Below are 22913 nucleotides of genomic sequence, written 5' to 3' on the forward strand. Positions count from 1 at the left end.
CAGTCACACTAACTCAGCTACCTCTCTCGTAATTCTCAAGTTGGATACTTTATGCCTTGGTCTGAACAAAGACATCAATCACCTTACAGGTGACAAGGACAGTTTCCCCATCTTTGATCTTCACAGTGGCTTCAGGCAACTCACTTAACAGACACTTGCAGTAAGTAAGTTTCTTCCCCTCTCCTGGGCAGCTGATTCCTCCGTTTTCATTTCAGGTTTCCTATCTGTCTTTGTAATTCTCCTTGTCTCAGGATTCCCCAGAGCTGAAGACGGGGATCTGCGCCTCCAAAGCTGGTCACCTAGTCACTCCTGGTGTCAGTCTCCGAAGAGCCACAGAACTGCCTTTCTGTTTGGGGAACACCCTTACAGGCACTGTCCTCTTGCAGCCTGGGCTCCTGCCAGCTCTTTAACTAGCTCCCGGCCGGCGCGCAGGGAACTCCCGCTCACTTTCACCTCTAGCCCGCCCCTCAGGGACCTGCACTCGGAGCTGCCACGCGAGGAGGAGAGCGCGGGGAGCCCCGCCAGGCGCTAAGCAAAATCAGAGCCCGCCCCGCAGCTGGCGGGTCCCACGGGAGCGGCGCGGCACCTCCCCCCCGACACCCAGCGGAGCAGGGGCCCCCCGCCTCGCGCCCCCCAGGCTTAGCTCGGTCTCTGTGGCAACCGCAGCTGGGGGGAGAGGGGCCGGGCGCTCAGCGCCAGCTGATCCCGGCTGCAGCGGCCCCGCGGGCGGGGCGGGGCGAGACAGGGGGCCGGCAGCGCCTCCCACCTGCCCCCGCCGCGCCTGTCAGTCGGAGTCTGCAGCCGGGCTCAGCGCACCGCCCGTGGCCACCGGGCTTCCCGCCGAGCGGCTCCGCGCGCCGGCCCGGGTAAGCAGCCGGGTCCCGGGGCCGGCGCGTCCCGTCCGCTGACGGTGCAGCGGCCGGGCTGGGCCCAGGCAGCGGAGCGCGGGCGGGGGGCCGGGGCGGCGGCAGCTCGCGGCTCCCGAGCTGGCCCGACCCCAGGCGGCGGGGCGGGGCGCTGCGCGGCGGGTCCGTCAGTCCCTCTCGCGCGCCTGCCGGGAGCCCGGCGCTGGGCAACGGGCGGTGCGTGTTCGCCGCGGGCTGGGCACGGAAAGTACCACGGCGTAGCTGGGGGCGGGGGAGGCTTCCCAGACCGGCCCCAACAGGGGAAGCGGCGCTCCCGCCGGCTTCAGAGCGCGCAAGGGACGGTACCGCCAAGGCAGTTACAAGTCACGGCTCAGCCGCTATCGCAGCCCGGCTGTCGCGACAGTCCCTACCAGGCGGCCCCTTTACCTCGGGGTCACGGCGCTCGTGCTGGCCCGTCCCCTGGGCGCTGTCCCTATTTAACAGGATCTCCCTGCCAGAGACGCCAGTGTTTTGCAGGCACCACCCCGCCAGGCGCAGTGAGCAGCGCTCCGCCTGTGAAAGTGGAGGGACGGAAGAGCTGGGGCCGTAAAACATGTGTTGGGTTGTTGCTGAGTTGGCGGAAGGTAACGAAATGTGGTTTTCAAGGTAGCGCTCAGCTGCTTTTCAAGTGGAAGCGTCTTTAGGACTTCTGTGAGCTGCATCACCAGAGGAGCTGGCAGCCCTCTGATTTAGCTTAAAAGCCGAGATCTCAGTCCGTAAATATGATAGGTCTGACCCAGAGCCCTTGAAATGCACAGGAGTCGTTCCCCTGTCTTTAACTGGGGTTGGATTGGCTCTGTCATCTGGTGTTGTCAAGAGAAAATCAGTTAACGACGCCGAGGTTATGATTGAGCTTAGTTTAAATCGTGGTCACTCTGATGCTGGTTTAAGCGCAGAGTAACGGGTTGCATTGACAGACAAGGAACGCTAGAGAAAAGCAGTGTTAGTTAATTGTTTGGTTTTAGATGTTTGTACAGAGCCGTAGGCAGCTGGTGTTTTTACACACTCCAGACCAAATCTGCTCTCAGTTACACCTGAATAAATTCAGAAAAATTTCACTTAAGTACGTTGTGGTATTCTGGATTTATACCATTATAATGGAGGGATAGGGTGTGCTCTCGTCTTGCATTGCTAAATACCAGTTAAGTTTCATCTTAAGTTGAAAATGGTCAAGAGCAGTTACCTCCTAGAAGTCTGCTCGGTGTCTTGGTGGACAGGTATTACTGTCCCAGTGGCCACTGTGGATAGGCTTCTCTGCAGAGAAGCCCAGGACTAAATGGGCTTCACAGAGTAAGGGAAGCTGGCCCTTTGCTCTCTATGCAGTACTTGTTCTGTGGAGAGAAGGGTCCAGTTTTCAGTGCTGGAAATCTGGCATTGTTGTCATGAGTGTTAGTTTATGTATTTTTAAGAGGCTACTGTACTACACCAAACTTTGAGACTGAGCCTGGTATCCAGCAATATTGAAATAGACAAAATTCCCATGTAGGTTAATAGGAGTTTTTGTCTGTCTGGGAATGAGTAAGATCTTCAGGAATTAGCCCACAGTAAATATTGTCAGCAGGAATTGTATAACAGTGTCTTTGCATTAGCTCTATTGTACCCAGATACATATGCTGCTATGAATGTGCATTCCCTCCATGTGCCACCATGGTATCTGTTCTGAATAAAATATCTGTCTAAAATTTTCCAGATTATGGATTAGTAGTAGAGTGCATACTGTTCCATCTGCATATTCACAGCACATAGTCTGCTCTGTGCTGGGAGTATAGGAATAATACAGGAAACTGGTGACTTTAACAGGTCTATTGATAACGTATTGATGTGGAGTTCTAGGACACAGCACATGAGCAATAACTCTTTCATTTACATAAAGATAAGCCAAAGCACAATGCGTAATGTTTAAATAGCCATGTGCTGTAAACCACAATGCAAGGGATCCCTGAGCTGAAGTTGCATCCTTGACTCACCCTTTTGTGGAAAAGGAATACTGTTTCAATAACTAAGGATTACCAAAGGATGAGTCAGGGATGTATATTTAGTTTTAATTCTAAAATCCTTTTACATTGTGGATTTATGCAAGATCCTTGACATAATTTGCACATAACTTTGCAATTAGGTAAGACACAAGATGATAGGAAAGTCATGTTGCTCATGCTATGTATTCTACTAGGGTTCTTTCCTACCTCTTATTTGCCTCGTGGAGAAGAACAATTTTGTCCATTGAAGGCATAACTGGGTGCAATATGATAGTCTGTGTTATGCAGAAAGACAGAGTGCATTATATTTTCTAGACTTAAGGTGTTTGAGCCATGTCTGGGAAAAAATTGACAGTCCTTAAGCAGCAAACATCACTGTTATCCAGCCGTTGGCCCAGTAGTCTGAGAAAACAGTGTCTGTCTTAATGCTGCACTTCCTAGCTTACTAGGCTTCTGCCACTCTACTGATATAATTTGTAAATTTTAAAAATCAAAACAAAAACCCTTTTGCTTCTGCAGATGCCATAAAGGTTATCTTTTGTGGAGATTCCCAGCCATAGTTAAGATATTCTCCTGTTGGCCTTTTTTACTTGACATATATAGGTCAATTACTGTAAAGCAACATCCTCTTGACTTCAGTGGAGTTATGTGGATTTACACAAGTGATATCCATTAAGGACAGTGGAGCAAACCTTTTATATCATCTGCAGATCAGGTATAGATACATATATTTTTCTGCTTGGTTGCACATGTTCCTTGTTATATTTTCCCATGACTGGATGAAACATGTGCTATCTTTGTAACTTCTGAACATGACCATACCAGTGTTCATGCCACAGTCCGTGTCATGTTCCTTTACTTTCTTGTAACTAAAGTGTATATTGAATGCATATTGAAAAAGATTTTCTTCTATAACAACAAATCTCTAGGAATAAAAACATTTCAGAATTATGACAAGTATCAGAGAGGTAGCTGTGTTAGTCTGTAGCTTCGAGAACAACAAGAAGTCTTGTGGCACGTTATAGACTAACAGATATTTTGGAGCATAAGCTTTCGTGGGCAAAGACCACTGATGCATCTGATGAAGTGGGTCTTTGCCCGCAAAAGCTTATGCTCCAAAATATCTGTTAGTCTATAACGTGCCACAAGACTTCTCATTTCAGAATTACGCAAACGTTATGGAAGGTCATTTGCTTTTAATTTTAAATAAATGTTCCTTATGTAATCTTATGGTTATTGTTAAATGTAGAAAATACTAAACAGTTGCAATATGACTCTTTCCCTTTAAATAAATTATGCCTTTATATTCCCTGGTTTGTGTTTAGCCTTTTATCCCATGGCACATTGTGTAACATTTTCTTGTTCTTCATTAAATTACGCTTTAAGTGGTACAATATACTCTGGGCCAGAGCCTTTCTTCAGTGTAAATACATGGACTCCATAACATAAAATACAAAAAATCATATGCTGTACTTGGAGCTACTCCTCACATGCCTCTGAAAGTTAATTAGCCACGTCACATCTCTATCAAATGCAACCTTATATAATGCCAGGGCCCAATCCTTACACTGACTTGTCCTATTGATGTTACTGACTACACAACTCATTAAGAGCTACTCATGTAAGAAAAGGGTGGGAGAATGGGGCCTTACCTGGCAGCCCATTGCTAGCAATCCAAACTGTCATCTTCTGATTAGCTCATCCACAGAAATGTCAGACTTTTTACAGCCCCGCAAAGCCTATAGCCAGGAAGACTGATAAAAATATTTAGACCTGGTGTACGCTTAAAATTGACCTGGCTACGTTATGTGTGAAAGATCCACATCCTTGAATGCCAAAGTTAGCCTGACCTAAGCCCCAGTATAGGTAAGGTTAGGTCAATGAAAGAATTCCTTCATCTAAATTACCAGTACTCTGGGAGATGGATTAACTACAGTGATGGAAAGTCCTCTTCCACCAATGTAGGAAACACTTATCATACAGACCTATAGACTCCAGCATGGCCTTTTAGTGTTATACTTACAGGCAGCTCAGTTATCCTGTCGCCCCTGGTATTTGAATCAGGGTCATGTCCTCTGGCACCTGTTAATTACAGGGAGCATTCCTCTTATATCCTATATATTGTGTCCTCCGTAACACTTGGATAGTCCAGCTTTGAAAGCAAAACAAAGAGTATTTTATCCATTGTGGTACAAAGCAGACTAACTGAAATGTGTGCAAGAATTATGTCTTTTAATTCCACTTGTCAGGAACAAGAAAGATGTTGCATAACTCATTATATTTATGCTGCTATAGGACCTTGTATGTGAGAAGGTCAATGTGCTTTATGGCACTAACAAATTAAGCTTCACAACATCCCTATGGGACAGATACGTGAGTATGCCCATCTTACCAGTGAGAAAAAAGAGAGGTGGGCGTCCAGTACAATGTCACACGCAGGAAATCTGTGGCACAGCCAGAAATATGATGAAGATTTCCTGACTTCCAGTCTCTCCTCTTAAGTAAAAAACTTTCCCTCTATTTTTATGGTTTGCTACATAGATTAGAGGTTGCGACCCCAGTTTGAGAATGCCATAGAGGTTGCAAAATGGTATCAGAAGGTCACAATCACTCAGCCTATTTCTAAGTATAAATGTGAGAGGGTCTCAGCTAGATCCTAGGTATATGGAGAAAGGGAGAAGGTCCCAGGGAATGTGGTATGGAAAAAGAGGTCTCAGTATGGAAAAGGTAGAGAAGTACTGATGTATTTCATTCTACTGCAAACTATGTCAGGAAGAAAGCAGATATTTTTATTACAATGGTATGGTGTGTTATATAATTAATATTACAGAGGCGTCAGTTGCAAATTCATAATTAGGGCTGTGCTGTGCTTTTCACTTAAAGCAGAATTAAAATTCCCATTTCAGATGTCAGTGATTGAATGTAGTCTCCAGATTTAATACTCACTGTTCAGAGGAGGGTTGGATTGATGCTGGGTGTTTGGAGAAGGTGGTTATTAACTTTTCCTCACCCACTTTTACTTTATTGCCTCCCTGTGACCCACTGTCCCTCAAAACTATCTCCACACATTTACTCACAGATTATCATCACATCTCTGACACTAGGCTTGTCACAGTCGTAAAATGTATCTCCACAATTTAGCCTAACTTTTCACAAACCCTACGGAATGCCCAAAGGTGCCTCAGTGTCTGCCAAGCACCGCCACCACCCAGTTGTCTGCTCTCTGAGGCTGCTTCTACACATGCCGTCTCCCATCAGAGGTGGCATTGTAATGAGGCAATTTGAAGCAGGCTAATGAGGTCCTAATGTGCATATTTAGTGCCTCCTTAACATAATGTCAGCCACACAGATTTCAAAGTGCAGACTTCGAATTGCAGATGGACGGTGAAGATGGGGGCAGCTTTGAAATAAGCGCCCCGCTGCGACATTCCCTTGCTCCCACAGAACTAGATCGGAGTAAGGGAATGTCAAAGTGAGATGCTTATTTCGAAGCTGCCCCTATCGGCACTGTCAATCTCCAGTTTGCAGCCTGCACTTTGAAATTTGCCTGGCTGCCATTATGCTAACGAGGCACTGAATATGCACGTTAGCACCTCATTAGCCTGCTTCGAATTGGCTCATTACCATGGCACCTCTGATGGGAGGTGGCATGCGTAGAAGCAGCCTGACTGCCTAGTGTCATGCCTCAGGAAGTTCCTTCTCCCTCAGTATCCTCAGAGCTGGTGAGCTAGCAAGGCAATCTGCGCAGCTGGGAGCATTGTGGACTCCCAGCCCATTAGTAAGCCAGGGGCTGTGTTTTGCCAGGCTAATAGGTTGATAATATAGGACCAGATCTGTAGCCAAATGAGGTCAGTGTGAGTCTTTTCATTGATTTCACTGAGCTTTGAAGTAGCCTCATAGACAGTCATCCAAGCCCTTAACAGTAGAGTTCCTCCTCCCTCCTCTATACATATCCCCCAGACTCCTGCAGGCCAGTAGATTTTGCTGGTGGCATTCCTGTACTAACAGGCCTGTGTAATGGGTTGGTCCGTCAATGTGCCTCAAAGATCCACGCCCAGCTTTTCAACCACATTTGACTGCAAATCTCTCCTTCTGCCTCCTCCCTCCATTTTGCTTTTGGTGTTGTCTTCTCAGCATATGTGCAACATGCCTCAGATGGCATGTGACCATGGAATCATCACCGAATTCAGTCCGCTAATTGGATCATTAGCTGCCCTGACGTGGGCTGGGTGCTGACAGGAAGTACAGTGTGAACACTGGTCCACACCCTCTTTTGTTGATGTTACAGGCTGCGGGGGGGTCCATGCCTGAATGAGAATGGGAGACATTTGCTTGCTGAACTTGTCTTTCTGCCGTGGAAGCACATTCTCCATCTAATGAACCTCCTGCGAGTCACCACTGAGCAGACCTCCTCTAACAAAACTTAGCAAGTGTGCCAGACCGGGATGCGCAATAGCTGAGCCGAACTGATCTGCAGGAGCCTGAAAGGGATCAGGGTCTGCCAAGCTATATGAGCAGCTTGGTCAGAATACCCAGCCAGCAAGCCAAATAAGTATACACCAGAGCCTAGGAGAGCAGAGGGAGTGGTAGAGAGCAGACTAGGAAGCCCAGAAGTGATACCACTATGGGCTTGGTACTTCCATAGCTCCTCAGTTCATTGTCTGCCTTGGCATCCTGGTTGATTTCCTTTCTCTCTGGCCCTTCCACTTCCATAGGTATAAATGTTTGCCATAGAGCGCAATGGGGAGCATTGAGGGAGTCAAGGGAGGGAGGCTTGGAAAAGGCACAGAGGCAACCACAGGAAACTGATGGCGATACAGTGGCTGGAGCAGCGGGAGGATGGGGAGAGAGGTCTAGTACATATAAAACGGGGACACAAGGTTGGTTGGAAGAAATGCACAGGCAGTTGATGAGTTGGAGCACAGACGTGGTATTGAGGTGCAGGTTAGGAGACTTCATTTTATTTATAGCTAGCAGATGTACAGGGCATTGCTCAGGCCTTTACCTGAAGTAATTTTCTGAAAATCAATGAGAAATGTACATGCTTTATTTCAATTATGGCATTTTTCAAAAATGAAGAAGAACGAAGCCGGAGTGAGGGGTCGGGGCAAGGAACAGCAGGGTGCCTTAGGGCATAGAGTTGGGAGGTGTCAGGAGGCTCAAGATGGGAGGCTCAAGGCAGGGTGTGGGAGGTGCAGAAGTCAAGGCTGGTGGGAGGTGCAGAAGTTAGAGCAGGGGTCTCAGAAGCAGGGGCTCGGAGGTGGGTGGAGGTTACTGGGGCCACCCATGGTAGGGAGGGTGCTGGTGCTCTGGGATCTGGGGCAGCACTCCCCAGCCAGCAGATGCTCCTGATGGGGCTGGAGCTGCACTCCCTGGTGAGCAGCTCCTACCGGGAGGGAAGCATCTGGGGCTGTGTGATAGTTGGGTGGGGCTGGTGCTCTGCAGGTTGGCCTGGACCTCCAGCTGCCCTCCTATGGCCTAAATGCTATTGGTGGGGGCAGACTCCTGGTGCTGACTCCTATCCAGCAGCTCTCCTGCAGCCTGCGGGGTGTGGGGTGGGGCGGGGTGGGGAGGCAGGCTTTGCTGGGATCTTCCCTCCAGCTGCCTCCCATGGTCTGCAGACTGTCTGGGGAGGCCAGGCTCTGGGGGCTGCCTCTTCACTAGCTGTTCCCTTCCCCTTCAGCATCCCCCCCACTGCCTGCAGGCTGTTCAGGTAGGGCTGAGTTCTGGGGGCTGCCCTTGGCCTCCAGCACCCCCTCCTGTGGTCTGCAGGCTGTCTAGGGGCTGACTCCCTGCTCCAGAACCCCTCTGTGGCCTGTAGGCTCTCCTCAGGCTCTGAGTTTGGGGCAGGGGAGCTACTGACCTGGTCTTTGTGGTAGGCAAGATGGCAGAGCCCCAGCCCTGCTGGCCTCTCTCTTGGTGCTGCAGCTGCTCCGGGTAGCCACTCTCACTATCACATCCCTCCTGTCTGTGCCCCTCCCTTTTGCCCCCCTCACCCATTCTCTTTCCATGTTCTGGAAAACAGCCCCTTCCCAACACTTCCCAATTTCCAGGCGCAGCCAAACCCGACCTCAGTTTAAGTTAAGGTAATAGGAAGCTGCATACCAAATTTCATGGTTGTTGCTCTTACAGTTTAAGAGGAGTACTTGAACAAACCTAGCACCAATCGACAGATGACCACACTCTAATCTATATGTAACTCCTGCTCAGGTGTTAGTTTACAGCTAAGGTTACTCAGATGCATTTCCTCTTCGCGCAATCACTGAAAATTAAAGAAACGCCCATTGGTGCCAACATTAACACCTAGTTACAGGTATATGTGTAGAGGTATTGTATAATGCAGGTATGTGTACAACCAGACGTGCATAGTTATACATGTATTGAAAAAGTCATCTTGTAAAATATATTGGCTAATATCAAACATGGTCAACTCTGAGAAGGAGGTGGTATTTGAAAGGGAAATATAGAATTTACTTGGCAGAATTCCTGAAACTCTGCACTACTTCTGGGGTAGCAACTTTTATAAACAGTTTTATATTTTAAGTTATTAGTATTTGACCAGTTTATAACCTGAGCGTGGTCAAAGCCAGCTCTCTGAAATGTGATTGGACTCTACTCTGATTAGCAACAAAGCTGACTTACTGTCCAGCGAAAGGATTTGTATACAGATGCACTGTTTTTATTTAATCCCGATGGTTGAGCTGCACTTTAGCTCTTTTCCCTAGAAGGGAGCCACAGTGAGCTCCCTTGGTTGCCCACATCCAGCAACCTGACTGTAAGCCCTGGTCCTTTGTGCCTTTCCTAATAGAAAAGATATTTCATGTTGTGTACTGATTAGCCCCGGTGTGAACTTTAAATTAAAAACAGCAGCTGCAATTAGCGGAGTGCAGGGTCCCCTCCGTGGGCTGCAAAGACCAATGGCTGGATGAGTAGGGATGGCTTGTCAGTTCCATCGAGTGCATGTGGCCAGTTTCCAGCAACAGAGAGGAAGTTAGGATAAACAGTTTCATGCAAACAAGAACCACCCAGGGATGACCAGCCCTGGCTGCTGCTGTACATGAGATGCTTGGACTGGATTTTCCTTCTGTTAGAAAACAATGTAAATAGAAGGTGATCTGCACTTCTGCCCTGTGTCCTTTTTATTAGGGTGTGCGATGCTTCAAGAGCACCTGTGACACTGGGGACTACAACCCCTATTGAAAGTCTCAGGGACACGTGCTCCCAAGTCAGTGAGGTACCTTGTGGGGGCTGGATAAATCATGCTGCAGTCTTTGCTCAGGCAAGCTGCCATTGATGCCAATGTGCCTGAACCACTGGCGTAGAGGAGGTAGTGGTGGGATGCAAGGGACCCCTGCAATAAAGGGAGGGGGAAGGTAGCACTTGAAGAGCTTATTGTGGGGAGTGGAGAGATGCAGGAAGCCTCTGGTGCCTGCTATGCATTCAGCTGGCAGACACAGTGTAGTCTGTGACCCCCGCAACCCACCATTTAATCAGGCCTCACAAGCTGCTGTGGGCAAATCAGTCTGATTTCACCATTTTACAGATGTACAAACCAAGGCACACAGAGGGTGCATGACTTGCCCTAGGTCAGACTGCAATTCATGTCCACACCAAGAAAAATCTGTTTGTCAACCATTGGCCCACACCACACTGCCATTAGCTAGGAGGAATTCCTTAGGACCAGGGCACTAAGAGATGCCATTGGGTACAATAATATGCGGTGTTCATTAGCAGCAGGGAGCAGCTCACACCTCCAGTAGGGGACCACAGCAGGAAGAGAAGGGACTGTGGCCCAAGTGAGTGCAAGATGTACTGGTTCAACACACTCTCTCAACCTGCTGGCAGGACTCCGGACCCCTGGCTGAAAATTGGAGCTACCTCTGCCAGTAGAAATTCTTGGGGAAAGTGATGGTGGTAACATAACTTGTCCTCCTTTGATGCAAATTCTTCCTGGGGTGGAGGCTTCTGCTGGAACCAAAAGGTGTGACTGGTAGGAAGGAACCATAGTAATGGTTTTGGTGTTAAAAGCATGAGAGAGAGAGTTAGTTAGTCCAGGAGACTCTCAGCTTTGCCACCGTCTGCTCTCTGAGCTTGGGCAAGTCATTTTGCCTTTCTGTTCTCCAGTGGAGGTGATCATTTTACCTGCTTTTGTAAAGCACTTTCCTAGCCTCAGATTCTCAGTTGGCCAGATGGGAGCTATCATGATACTCAACACCTCTTTCCACTGGCACCAATGAAGCTGTGCACAGCACTTGATCACCTCTTGAGAGTTTCTGCTACTAGCTGACATCTGCACCAACAGCCAACGCCCAGCTGCAGATTGCGTGTGGTGTGAAGTTGCTCTGTCCCAAAAAGAGCTGGGGAACAATTGTCCAATAGGGCACAGTCCCTCTCTCAGCTCTCAAATGTGCAGAGGGTTGGTGCTGGAAGCTGCTCAGGCTTTGGCCATGCCCCTTCTCCCTTTTTAGTGTAAGAGTCTTCCCCGTGTTAAATGAATAGAACAGATAGTGTGCTCTTCTAAGCTTAGACATTAGGCATGTGACTACCTGGCCCTTTAATGGGCATAGTGGAGGGGTCATGTCTCCTTCCACCTTCCTTCTCCTCCGTCAAACCTGCACAAATGCCAGGCACAATGTGGCCCCCATTGGTGAGACTTTTCAGACATGCACAGTCACATTTACTGGCCTGCATGGGGAGCTTCCTGGTGCTGAGGGACTGGAAAATCCAGCACCGCAAACCAGAGGGGTGCAGCATACGCAGTGAAAACTTTAACACTAATGTATTTTTCTTGACAGGTAGAAAAATTGGGGCAGCATGTCACTGGCTTCCTGGTTCAGATGGAATGAGCCACAGAGCCAGATTTCCCAAAGAAATCCCACAGAGATGGTGGTGGAAACGCTAATGATGGAACTAGGCTGGCAGATCAAGCAGGCAGAGAAACAGCAACGAGAGCGAGAGAATGAGTATCGCAAGATAAAGACAGGCGTGGACTACGGCTGGCTGGTTAGCTATCCAAAGAACAGCTATGATATCAGCCCAGGGGAGCGGCTGCAACTGGAGGACATGTGTGCCAAAATACATCCCTCCTACTGTGGGCCCATCATACTCAGGTATCATGGACTTTGTACTCACAGGACTGCTGCACATCCCACACAGTGAGGCAGATTTGCTCGTGGTTACAACACAGGCTTGGTAGTTGGCATACCTGTGTTTTAATGTGGGCTATCCCAGTGACTCATTGTATGACCGCTGTCCAAATAACCATTGCGTATCCTTTTCCCCATATGTGAAACAGGTATAATAATGCCTTGCAGTGTTGGTCTGTGAATCCGGTGCTTTCCGAGGCTACGTCTACACGTGCCCCAGACTTCGAAATGGCCATGCAAATGGCCATTTCGAAGTTTACTAATGAAGCGCTGAAATGCATATTCAGCGCTTCATTAGCATGCGGGCGGCAGCGGCGCTTCGAAATTGACGCGCCTTGCCGCCGCGCGGCGCGTCCAGACGGGGCTCCTTTTCGAAAGGACGCCATCTTCTTCGAAGTCCCCTTATTCCCATGACTGGGAACGAGCTCATGGGAATAAGGGGACTTCGAAGAAGGTGGCGTCCTTTCGAAAAGGAGCCCCGTCTGGACGCGCCGCGCGGCGGCAAGGCGCGTCAATTTCGAAGCGCCGCTGCCGCCCGCATGCTAATGAAGCGCTGAATATGCATTTCAGCGCTTCATTAGTAAACTTCGAAATGGCCATTTGCATGGCCATTTCGAAGTTTGGGGCACGTGTAGACACGGCCTCGATACTGTCAAAAGATGCTACTGACAGGCATTGTTTATTATCATGAGAACCTTGTCTTTTGCATTGGCAGTCAGAAAGCGAAACTATCTGTAGGAGCTCCATGATATTTATTGCCACATGCCACAGGTGTTTATTTCCAATGGAAGCAGCATGGGATGCTAGGCGAGACGGAATAGTTTAGGGTCAAACGCTATTATTACAGGGGTGAGCTAGGAACATACTTCCTGCTGCTTCCCTTTATTTAATGGGAAGAAGGATTCTTTCAAAGATGGGGTTTACATTCGAAAGAGCAGCGTCTATGCTGGCTTTCTTCTTTTGAAAGAAGCTCTTTAGAAATAAGAATATGCAAACGAGGTGCCAAATATGCAAATTATACCTCATTTGCATTTTCGATTTGCCTCATTTGCATACCTCTTTTGAAAGAGGCATGCAAGTGTAGACGCACCGCCTGTGTGTGGGAGAAGGCCCCCCAGAGCATCCACACAGCTTTTTTGTCAAGAGAACCTGTCAGCAAAAGGCACTCTTTCTCATCTGGGAGAGGCAGAAGGTTGTCGGCAGAAGTGCTGACTTTTGTCGATATAGTGTCAACAAAATGCATTTTGTGTGTGGAAGTTCCACAAGTTTTGTCAACTAAACTGTTTTTTTTCTGCGAACTCACTAGTGTAGCCATAGCCTACCTGTTTGGCTAGTCTCTTGCAGAAGGTGAAACTGACTAAAACAAAAGTGAAACCACCAACTCTGTTTTCCTTGTCCAAAATGGAGAGGAATGTAAAAAATTTCATACTTACAAGCAACTCAGATTCTACTAAGCTAAGGTATTACAGCCACAGGTTTTTAACGTGTTATAATTTAATACGGACTGTCAATAAGGAAGCAGATTTCATAGTTTATTTGACACTGAATGATAAATGACTGAGATCAAAAGTTTATTTATTTACAATTTACTGGCTTAGCTACAAAGCTGATTTGTTTGGAGGATGAAGGTTGGTGTGAACAATGGAATCTTTTGAACCGTAAGTAGTGTCCTACACTGAAGCTGTTTATTGCTGCAATATGTAACCAAAATATTGTTTAACAAAATAAAGTGAGGAATCACCTAGAAGCAAATCATCAGTGTTTAGCAGTTAATCATTTATTCAAGCAATTCAAACAACTTATAGCACTTAAGCACTTAAATCCCCCTGAAACGTACTTACAGTGAAGCCTCATATTTAACTGCACTGCTGAACTGTGGTCATACAAGTTCCATAAGCAGGCAAGGTTGTTTTGCTCATAATATGGCTGATGTTCAACACCACCTGGACTAAAACCAACTTCCTCTGCTAAATTCCCTGTCCTGTGAAACTGCTTTTAGCCTCTGAGATAGTTTAAAGAACTGCTTTGTTTGATTAATCATAAAAGAGTGAGCACTTAAGGTTTGACAGTCTCTTTGAGGTTGCTTAAGATAGGTTTCACTGCTGTGTGAGTGTGTTTAAGATTTGAATAGCATGTTTCAGATTAATTACCATCAGCATCAAAAATTATGCTTTGTAAATAAAGATACAATCTTCTGATGAGTAAGAGAACGCTTTTACCTACCCAGCACCAGGGGATTTTGCTAATCGTAAAGGATTGCTTTGACATTATTCTCTGAAAGAATGCTAGGGTGATAACCAGGCTAGAAGACTGGTGGATCTGGCAGTCTTGTGAGTCTGATTCTAATGAACATCTGCATGTAAGGACTCTGTTCTCTAGTGTAACAATAAACCCTGGAACTGATGGATCTTGACCTCTGTGCCCTGTGAAAACAATCTTACCACTACTTCTAGGTCATGCTTTTTACACTGAGGCAGGACTGCTGGATCAGTCAAAACTGCATTCCACTTTCACTGACGCTCCTGCTAACCTGACTACTGGTAGGAGGATGCTTAGTAAATGATGTTCTCTATATCTGAGAAAAGATTCAGGAATGCCCTAAGTGCAATTCTTTATAACATCAGAGATACCGACTTAGGAGATATCTGAGCATTGATTATTTTTGAAAAGTCAAGGAAGATGGGAGAGTCTCCAGAGGACTGGGAAAGGACATATTCAGTGTCCATCTATGCACAGGACAGACACAGGAGTTAGGAACCAGTGAGCTGAACTGTAGTACCTAGAAAGATAATGTCACAAATTAATAAGAAATCAGGCTGCAGATACCTAGAAGATAAAGTGATAAATAACAGCACATTTAGGAAGGAACAAAGTGGGAAAAGACTGCCTAGGAAGGAGTACTGCAGAATGGGATCTGAAGGTCAGAATGGATTACAAGCTAAATATGAGTTAACAACATAACACTGCAAAAAATCAAATGTTATTCTCAAATGTATTAGCAGACAAGCAAAATATGAGAAGTAATTCTTCCGCTCTGCTCTGCACTGATGAGACTTCATCTGGAGTATTGCATCCAGTTGTTGGTATCACATTTCAGTAAAGATGTACACAAATTAGAGAAAGCCCACAGAGTAGCAAAGAAAATGACTAAAGGTCTAGAAAAACGTGACCTAGGAAGGACTACTGAAAAAAAATGTTTGTTCAGTTTGGAGATGAAAAGACAGAGGGGACGTGATAACTATTTTCAAGTACATGAAAAATTGTTGCAAGGAGGTGGGAGAAAACTTGTTCTCCCTAACTGCTAAAGACTGGACAAGAAGCAGTGGCCTTAAATTGTAGCAAGCTCAGTTTAGATTTGACATTAGGAAAAGCTCCCTAACTTTAAAGATAGATTTTTAAAACCAGTTTAGAAAAACACCTTTCAGGGATGATCTAGATAATACTTGAATGCAGGGGCCTGGACTAGATGACCTTTTAGGGTCCCTGCCAGTCCCTTGAGGCTATGTGCTTGTTTTGATATGTAATGGAGCCTAAACATTTTAGGGAGAAAACATAATAATCACTGTGCTTAAGCCACATGCTCTGGGCAACCTCTGTAGCAAATGTCTCTGGTTCTCTCCAGGCATGAGATGATACCTAGCTGACCATCCTTCCTTCTGATGTTGGTGATGGCTCCTCTTCTGCAGCATCCCAGTGAATATGACTGGGGAGACATGCAGATGTCTTACCACAAGAGCAGATTGTTAACCATATGCCAGCTAAGCATGAGTTCCTTTGGCAAAGTCTTAGAGGGTGGGCAGTGGTGTTTAGCGTGGAATATTCTGAATCCCTTATCATCCTTCCTTCTTATGTTGGGAACTGTCAGAATTTGATTTTTCCACAATTACTGTGTAGTCATAAGACGGTATCTTTAATTGGTGCTGAAGAAGTAGAAAGCCACGTGAGAAAAAGACACATAAGCCATGGGTGCCAACTCTGTGGGTGCTCTGGGGCTGCAGCAAAAAATGGTGAATGCTAAGCACCCACCAGCAGCCCTCCCGATCAGCTCCTACCCTCCCACCAGTGTTCCTTCTCATTTTTTCCACCCATAGGCAGAATAAATTGTATGTGCACCAAGGCTATGACTACACAGCAGTGTTATTCCTGAATAAATTATTGCTGGCGGGGTAGTCCGGAATAGCTTATTTCAAAAACACAGCTACACCCAGAGAGCGTTTTGAAATAGCGCTTAGCTATTAGGCCATCTACACGCAATAGCACTCAGCTATTAGAGCAACTACACACGGTGGAGCCTATTTTGAAACAGTGCTATTGGACACACTATGGCCTATTTCAAAATACGCTCTATTCCCGGTCTGCACAGCCCCTATTTCAAAATACCTATTTTGGAATCAGTGCTATGCCTCGTACAATGAGGTTTACCAGTTTTGACATAAGGCAGCTGGTATTTCAAAAGAATTTTGTTGTGTAGTGCAGACTCTCACATGGCGAGTTTGCAATAGAGGCTGTTTCGAAATAACTTTGCGGTGTAGACACACCACCGATGTGCACCAGCACAGACAACACATGCTACCAGCTCTGGGCGCTCTGCTGATCAGTCGGGCAGCACCTGAATGTCTCCTGGGTGGCTGTCCAAGTGCTCAGTTTATAGGGAACACTGTCTCCCGCCTGCCAGCGGTCCTGTGAGTCAGTGCCTCCCCTTCCCTTCCAGTGTCTCTGCCCACTGCGCTCAGCTCTTACGCTGCATGTAGGAAGCACTGTGGGGAAGGAGTGAAGGTGGCTCATGCTTGAATACGGGGGGGTGGAATGTGGTGCGAAGAGATGGGATGTGGTGGTTTGGGACAGGGCAGGAAGAGGCAGAGGGTAGGTGCTTGGGAAGGGGTAGAGTGAGGGTGGAAGAAAGGCCGGCACTTGGGAAAGGGATTGAATTGAATGCAGTCTGGGGCAGAGCCGGTGGGTCAAGCTTCCCTCCCCGCAGTATATTAGAGAGTCGCCACCTCTGGCATAAATCTATGATATGAGTATGAGAAACAGAACCTGACGTGGAAACCATGAGAAGTCCTGTGGGACCTCATAGACTAAGATATTTTGGAGCATAAGCTTTCGTGGGCAAAGACCTGCTTCGTCAGATGCATCTTACAAGCGGGGCTTTGCCCACAAAAGCTTATGCTCCAAAAATCTTTCAGTCTATAAGGTGCCACAGGACTTCTTGTTGATTTCTGCAGATACAAATGAACACAGCAGCTCCTCTGCTACTTAGAACCTGATGTGGAAAATTGCCACCCTGTACACCAGTTATTGATTGCAGCCTAGTCATTTGAGGGACCTCTCAGAAAGATACCAATTCCAGGTTCAGTCCTGCAGTGCCAACTCACCAGGCTCTCCTACAGAATTTTGCCTCTGTGAGAGCTGAGGATTCCTAATTGCCTTACCATAAAGAGCCAACAAGCAACACAGTTAAATCACAGGGAAGGTGGAAAGGAGCTGCAACAGTGATAGTCAAAACATATTTTTTAAATTGGAAAAAATTACAGAAAGGTAAGTTTTGCAATAACAAGCTATTTACTACAGGGGCTTATGAATGAAAACATTATTAATTAGCTATTGTGAGCTATGCCATATCCTTGAATAAGGTTATCTGTCTCAGAAAGAGCAGGTGTCGCTCTGGTGATGCACAGGTTGCCATGGTTAATGTATATTTTTGCCCAGCAGTAGCATAATTAGATGTAAACCTCAACTTCTGAATGAGCTGGCTCCTGCCCTGAGCCTGTGGTACCCTGCCCACTCTTCCCCCTGAGACACAGTGACCTCTTTGTTCCACACAACATATTTTGCACCTTATAGGTAGGACCAGGCATTACTTTGCAGATCCTTTTTCTGCATTATGTACACCTAGCATACTGTCATTTTAAGGGGTAGAGTTAAGTGTCTCAGTCTTAGGGCAACTGCATTGCCCTGTGGCTAATACGGGACACTGGCCTCTGGGATGGGTGGGGGTGGTCTGCCATGTCAGGGCTCCTCAGTGACAGGGTAGTAGCCCTACAGTGAGGCACTGGGAATGGGTGTTACACAGCCTCCTGAAAAGGGTGAGTGGAGAATGGGGGGGCTCCACAACCTCCGAGCAGGGAGGCACCAGGGAATGAAGCGGCTGCCCCGTGGCAGAGCTCACCAGCAGTAGGGGCTGCCTCCGTGGGGTGCCAGGGAACAGAGCAGCCACTCAGCGGAGGAGCACCCTGGCAGTGGGGGCTGCCACCTCAAGACACTGGATGCCAGGGAACAGAAGCCCAGCAAAATATGGCACAATTTGCCCATTTTCTTAACAAGTCAGGACACTGGTAAAACAGCTTAAGTAAGGGACTGGCCTGGGAAAAATGGGCTGGATGGTCACCCTACTTAACCCACATTTACATTTTGGTTAAAACCCCCAAAACCTAAAATAAATTAATTCAATTTTTGAAAAAAGATCAGTGAAAATGTCCTTTTTGGGGTGGGGTTTGTGTTTCTGTTCATTGAAACATGCTCCTGCTCAGATGCTGTAAAAGTCAGAAGTGAAACTAACCATCATAGTCTCATTGCCCATGCTGTCCAACTGACAGCCAGGATGGTGAATAGTTAATCTCAGTTAGAAAATTAGTTACTAGTCAGAGGTCTGAGTACTAATACAGGAATGTAGCATCAAATTCATTCTGGTAGGTGAATGAGTCCTGGAGGACGCTTCTCCTGCATGCTGATACTACTTCACTGGTGTGGAAAGAATCTCATGGATAGTCCCATCTCTAGAAGTTTGTAGCTGTAATAGAGAGAATAAAGTAAATCCCGTTGCTAGATGCATCTAGCAAAGAGACAAGAACACAGCCTGAGGGCAGTGCTTGAAAGTGATGCTTTCTCAGTGTGCCAGCAAATTGTCTATCAATTAACACCACTACACATTAACACATAAGCATCATCCTGTCCCCCATTTGTTCAGTCCCTGCATCCAAGTCTGTTCAGCCTTTTATTTTAAATTGTAAACTCATGCAGCTTATGTGGGTTCTAAACATTCATGTCTTTAGGGGTCGGTGAAACCAGGCCCTCTTAGCCCACCTGGGTGTGTTGCAGTTCTCATACCCTCTCATGGGCAAAGTTCTAAGGGTTTTATTGCATTAAGGAACTGCTCCAAAGTCACTGAAGACAATGGGAGATCTTCCATCCACTTCAGCTGGCTTTGGAGCAGACATTTTAGACTCAGTCTTGTAATGCCTGTTAGCGTTCACTGGGACTGCACTCTGAAAAGGTACTGCGGAAGCACTGTTGTTAAACACCCTGTTTACTGTGTTACCGTTGTAAGAGAAGCACATTGAGATGTTTGCCTGAGTAAAAGTATTGTTAAAACAGCGTAGTCATGCATCACAATAATATTCTTACATAGGAAATGTCAAATAGCTTGAATTTACACTTGGATTTATTTCAGCCCACATGGAAAAGTCCTTTGAAATACAACGGAGTGATAATCTTTCTGTAGAATTTCAAATCAACTTGTATAATTCTATACCAGAGATATAATCCACAGTATATTCAATAGGATGGTTCCAAACATTAGTTTTTTTAGAACAATTTCTGCAGCATCAGAATTAATTTCTATAGAAGCCGCTCGTTCTCGCCACTATTAAATTCTACAGAAGGATCTGGAAATATTTTACAAGCATCATACTATTTTTATATTAGCTGCAGCGCTCCGCGTTAAATGCTTACATTCATCTGTTGTTGATGAGTATACAGCAATTCACTAGCATTTGACTAGAGCTAAAATATATATATGCTACCACTGTGTGAGTCTGGGGTGTGGAACTGCATGCGCTCCAGGCACAGGTGGGAACACAGCCTAGGGTTAGGTCATGGGGGTTGGGATTCAGTCTTGGGTTCTGCTGTACCTAGTTCTGCCACTGATTCACTCTGTGGCCTTAGGTAAGTCATGGCTTTTCGGTGCCTCAGCTTTCCCACCATGCAAATGAAATAGTACTTTCCATCCTCCAGTTAGGGAGTGAGGCTAAATTCATTAGTGGCTGTGAACTGGTTTGAGATCCTCCCTGAAGTTACTGTAGAAGCTTCATAAACACATCTTGATTTGCAGCACAGACCAGCACTGACTTAGCTTTGTACTGGATTAACAACTGTCTTATAAGCCATTATGGGCGGAAGAAATAGCCCCAAAGTAAAGTGCTAGAAGTGACCAACTCCATTCCCAAGGGGAGTTGAATTTCTGTATCGAATGGTGGACGACTGGGCAGCTTTTTAAAATTAAAGTTGTATATTGATTGTACTTTTTCAGGTTCCGGCAACTTATTGCTGAATATGAGCCAGAGGTACAGGAAGTAGCCCGGCTCTTCCGCTCTGTCCTGCAGGAAGCCACTGAGAAAATCAGAGAAGAAGAAGAGGCCAAGAAGCTTGCGAGGCAATGGAACACAAAGCACAAAACCAGCCTCTCCCTCATGACATTTAAATCCCGGGCCAGGATTTCCCCATTCAGCAGCAACATCAAGACCATTTCAGAAGATGTGGAGCGAGGCAGTGAACCAACCAGACGAGTGTGGAGTATGCCAGAGTTTAGGAGTGCCAAGGATTACTGACTCTATTACTAACCAGAATGAGATGAGGGAGACACCTGGGCTGGTTTTCAAGGAGTTAACCATCATCAAGCCATATGTGATTTCACTTTTATCCCAGTTTGCACACGTTGTCTGCCTCTCTCTCTCTCTCTCTCTCTCTCTCTCTCTCGGGAGTTGAGGCCATAGTGACGGATGCTGCGACACATTGTTTCATCTCCCATACTAGCTTTGACTATAATTTAGTGGCTTACAGTAAGTTGATAGGCAGTAGGCAGTTCTTATTTCAGTTTTATTGTTTCTGCTTGGTGGAGAACAGCTTGGTGCATTGCCACCACTCTTCCATATGGATGTCTGCAAATGCAGTTCACCCAGTCCCAGGACTGTTCATATGAGTAATCCCATTTAACTAAGTGGGGCTATGTGCATCAGTAAGGCTTGCAGGTTCTGACCTATCATGTTAGGGTCCCTTGCTTAAATGCTGTTCATATCTGTGCTGTAGAGAGGCCTCTTAAATCAACACTGATTCCAGCTGATTTTTACTCAGTTTGATTGTGAACTAATCTGTCTCTTCCTGCAGAATAATTAACAAACTTCCTAGCCATGACATCGGGGAGGGGCTCACATGTTCCATAGCAGTCTATTTTTGCACAAAATTGAAGATGCTCAGTTTTTTGCATGCACACTTTTTTCACAGGTGCAGCTCACTCAGATGTCTATCAGCTTTGCAGACACTGCTGTGTGCGTGCACAAACAAGGGCTCTGGCACATGTAGCGCCGGACACAAATACAAAGCTGTCCATTAAAAGCCTCTAAATTCCTTTTAAATTTCATTTTTTGTTGAAAGATTAGGGTCTAAATCCAGCTATTAGAACTCAACTGGATCAAAACTCTCACATAGAGACTCCCAGGCAATTCCAGTAAGTGCTGTAGCTCATATTCTATTTAATAAGTAGATGCACTGAAATGACTGGCAAGGCTGAGCCAGAAAGCAGATTACTGGCGTATATAACCAGGGGATGGGAGGGAGAATTGGTATGCACATGTAGAGATCGTTCTGTGTCGCGGAATGTTAGAGGTCATTCCGTCAAATTGCTGAGGTGATTTATTTCTGCTGTAGGGACAGAACATAGGTTCATTTCTAATATGTTTGTCCTGGCTATTAAGGAGAGCCTTTCTGTATGTAACGGGTGGCTGACCAGTCAGGCAATAAATCTTTTCAAGGAGAACTAACCTCACAGCCTAAAGCAAAACAGAAGGTCCCGAAAATACCAAATGATGATTTCTGAGCAGGCCCCCAACCTGCCATTCTTAGGAAGACCTCCTAGCAGAAGGGCTGGTTGGGCTGCCTGTGACGTCACCAAGGCTGTGTCAGGTCTAACTGACCATTTAGAGGGAAAACGCCAAGGGAAGGATATGAGGGAAAGAGTGTCCCTGCAAGTTTTGCTGAGGGCAGGTTGCCCCAGATCCGCATGCTGGAAGGACGGTTTGCCCTACTTCCAGAACATGCTAGTCACCCGACATTGGCTGGGGGTGGTGGTTAGTCTCCAAGGGCCCTGTGGCACTAAACTCTGTTTCCCCTCCAACCCACACCTTCGCAGTGGGGTTTCCCACACTGTCACATGGTCCCAGAACTCCTCGAGCTGGCATGCCACATGGGTGCCCTGAAGACGGTAATGCCAGTGCAGGGTATATGAACTCAGGGCGTGTTCCATGAAAAGGCTCATGCCCCTTGGTCAACCTCTCCCTATACAAATATGGGCCCTCGGACTACCTCTGGAGGACCACCTGGCACACAGGGCAGGGAAGCGAACTGAAGCCGGGGGGGGGTTGCTCTGTGCGCAGTGGTCCCTCCCTTGCTGAGCCCTGGGGAAACACTCCATCTTTTAGACAGGGTACACCAAGCTACTGAGCATTTTCTTCCCATTCACACAAACAGGAACAGCTTAAACCAGTCCCTAGGGGCAGGCCTGCATACGGCAAGGGCACGTGCAGCGCATAAGCTGGCTTTGACCAGAACAACTGAAGCAGAAACCTGTGGTTTTCATAGGCAATATGGTGTACACTGAGCAGGTTAGCGCCAGCACAGCCTGGTTTGGTCACGGGGCTGGTTTTACACCATTGATACGAAGCACAGCCAGCGGAGCCGGGGGGTCCTGGGCAAGCTGTGGGACAGGTGGCAGCCATGCTCCCAGAAGGGGCAGGGCCGAGTGCAGACAGCCCTCAGTCCTGCCCAGAGACTGATGTGCCCCCCACCCCAGCCTTTAGCGCTGCCGAGCACGTACAGCACAGCACAGCACAGCA

At 46.9% G+C, this 22913-nt stretch overlaps 1 protein-coding gene across 1 annotated transcript; it reads left to right on the forward strand.

The window, feature by feature from the left end:
• Positions 1 to 787: 787 nt before the first annotated feature.
• On the forward strand, positions 788 to 22913 carry RD3 (RD3 regulator of GUCY2D). Its single transcript, XM_074988512.1, has 3 exons — positions 788 to 866; positions 11677 to 11991; positions 20336 to 22913. The coding sequence occupies exons 2-3, from the start codon at positions 11696 to 11698 to the stop codon at positions 20631 to 20633; spliced, it is 594 nt and encodes a 197-aa protein (XP_074844613.1). The 5' UTR covers positions 788 to 866; positions 11677 to 11695; the 3' UTR covers positions 20634 to 22913.

This window comes from Carettochelys insculpta, chromosome 3, assembly GCF_033958435.1.
Source record: "Carettochelys insculpta isolate YL-2023 chromosome 3, ASM3395843v1, whole genome shotgun sequence".
NCBI lineage: Eukaryota > Metazoa > Chordata > Testudines > Carettochelyidae > Carettochelys > Carettochelys insculpta.

Coding starts and splice junctions, on each gene's coding strand:
- RD3 (XM_074988512.1), top strand. CDS start 11,696: ATGTCACTGGCTTCCTGGTTCAGATGGAATGAGCCACAGAGCCAGATT. Junction 11,992..20,335: donor TGTGGGCCCATCATACTCAG/GTATCATGGACT, acceptor GTACTTTTTCAG/GTTCCGGCAACTTATTGCTG.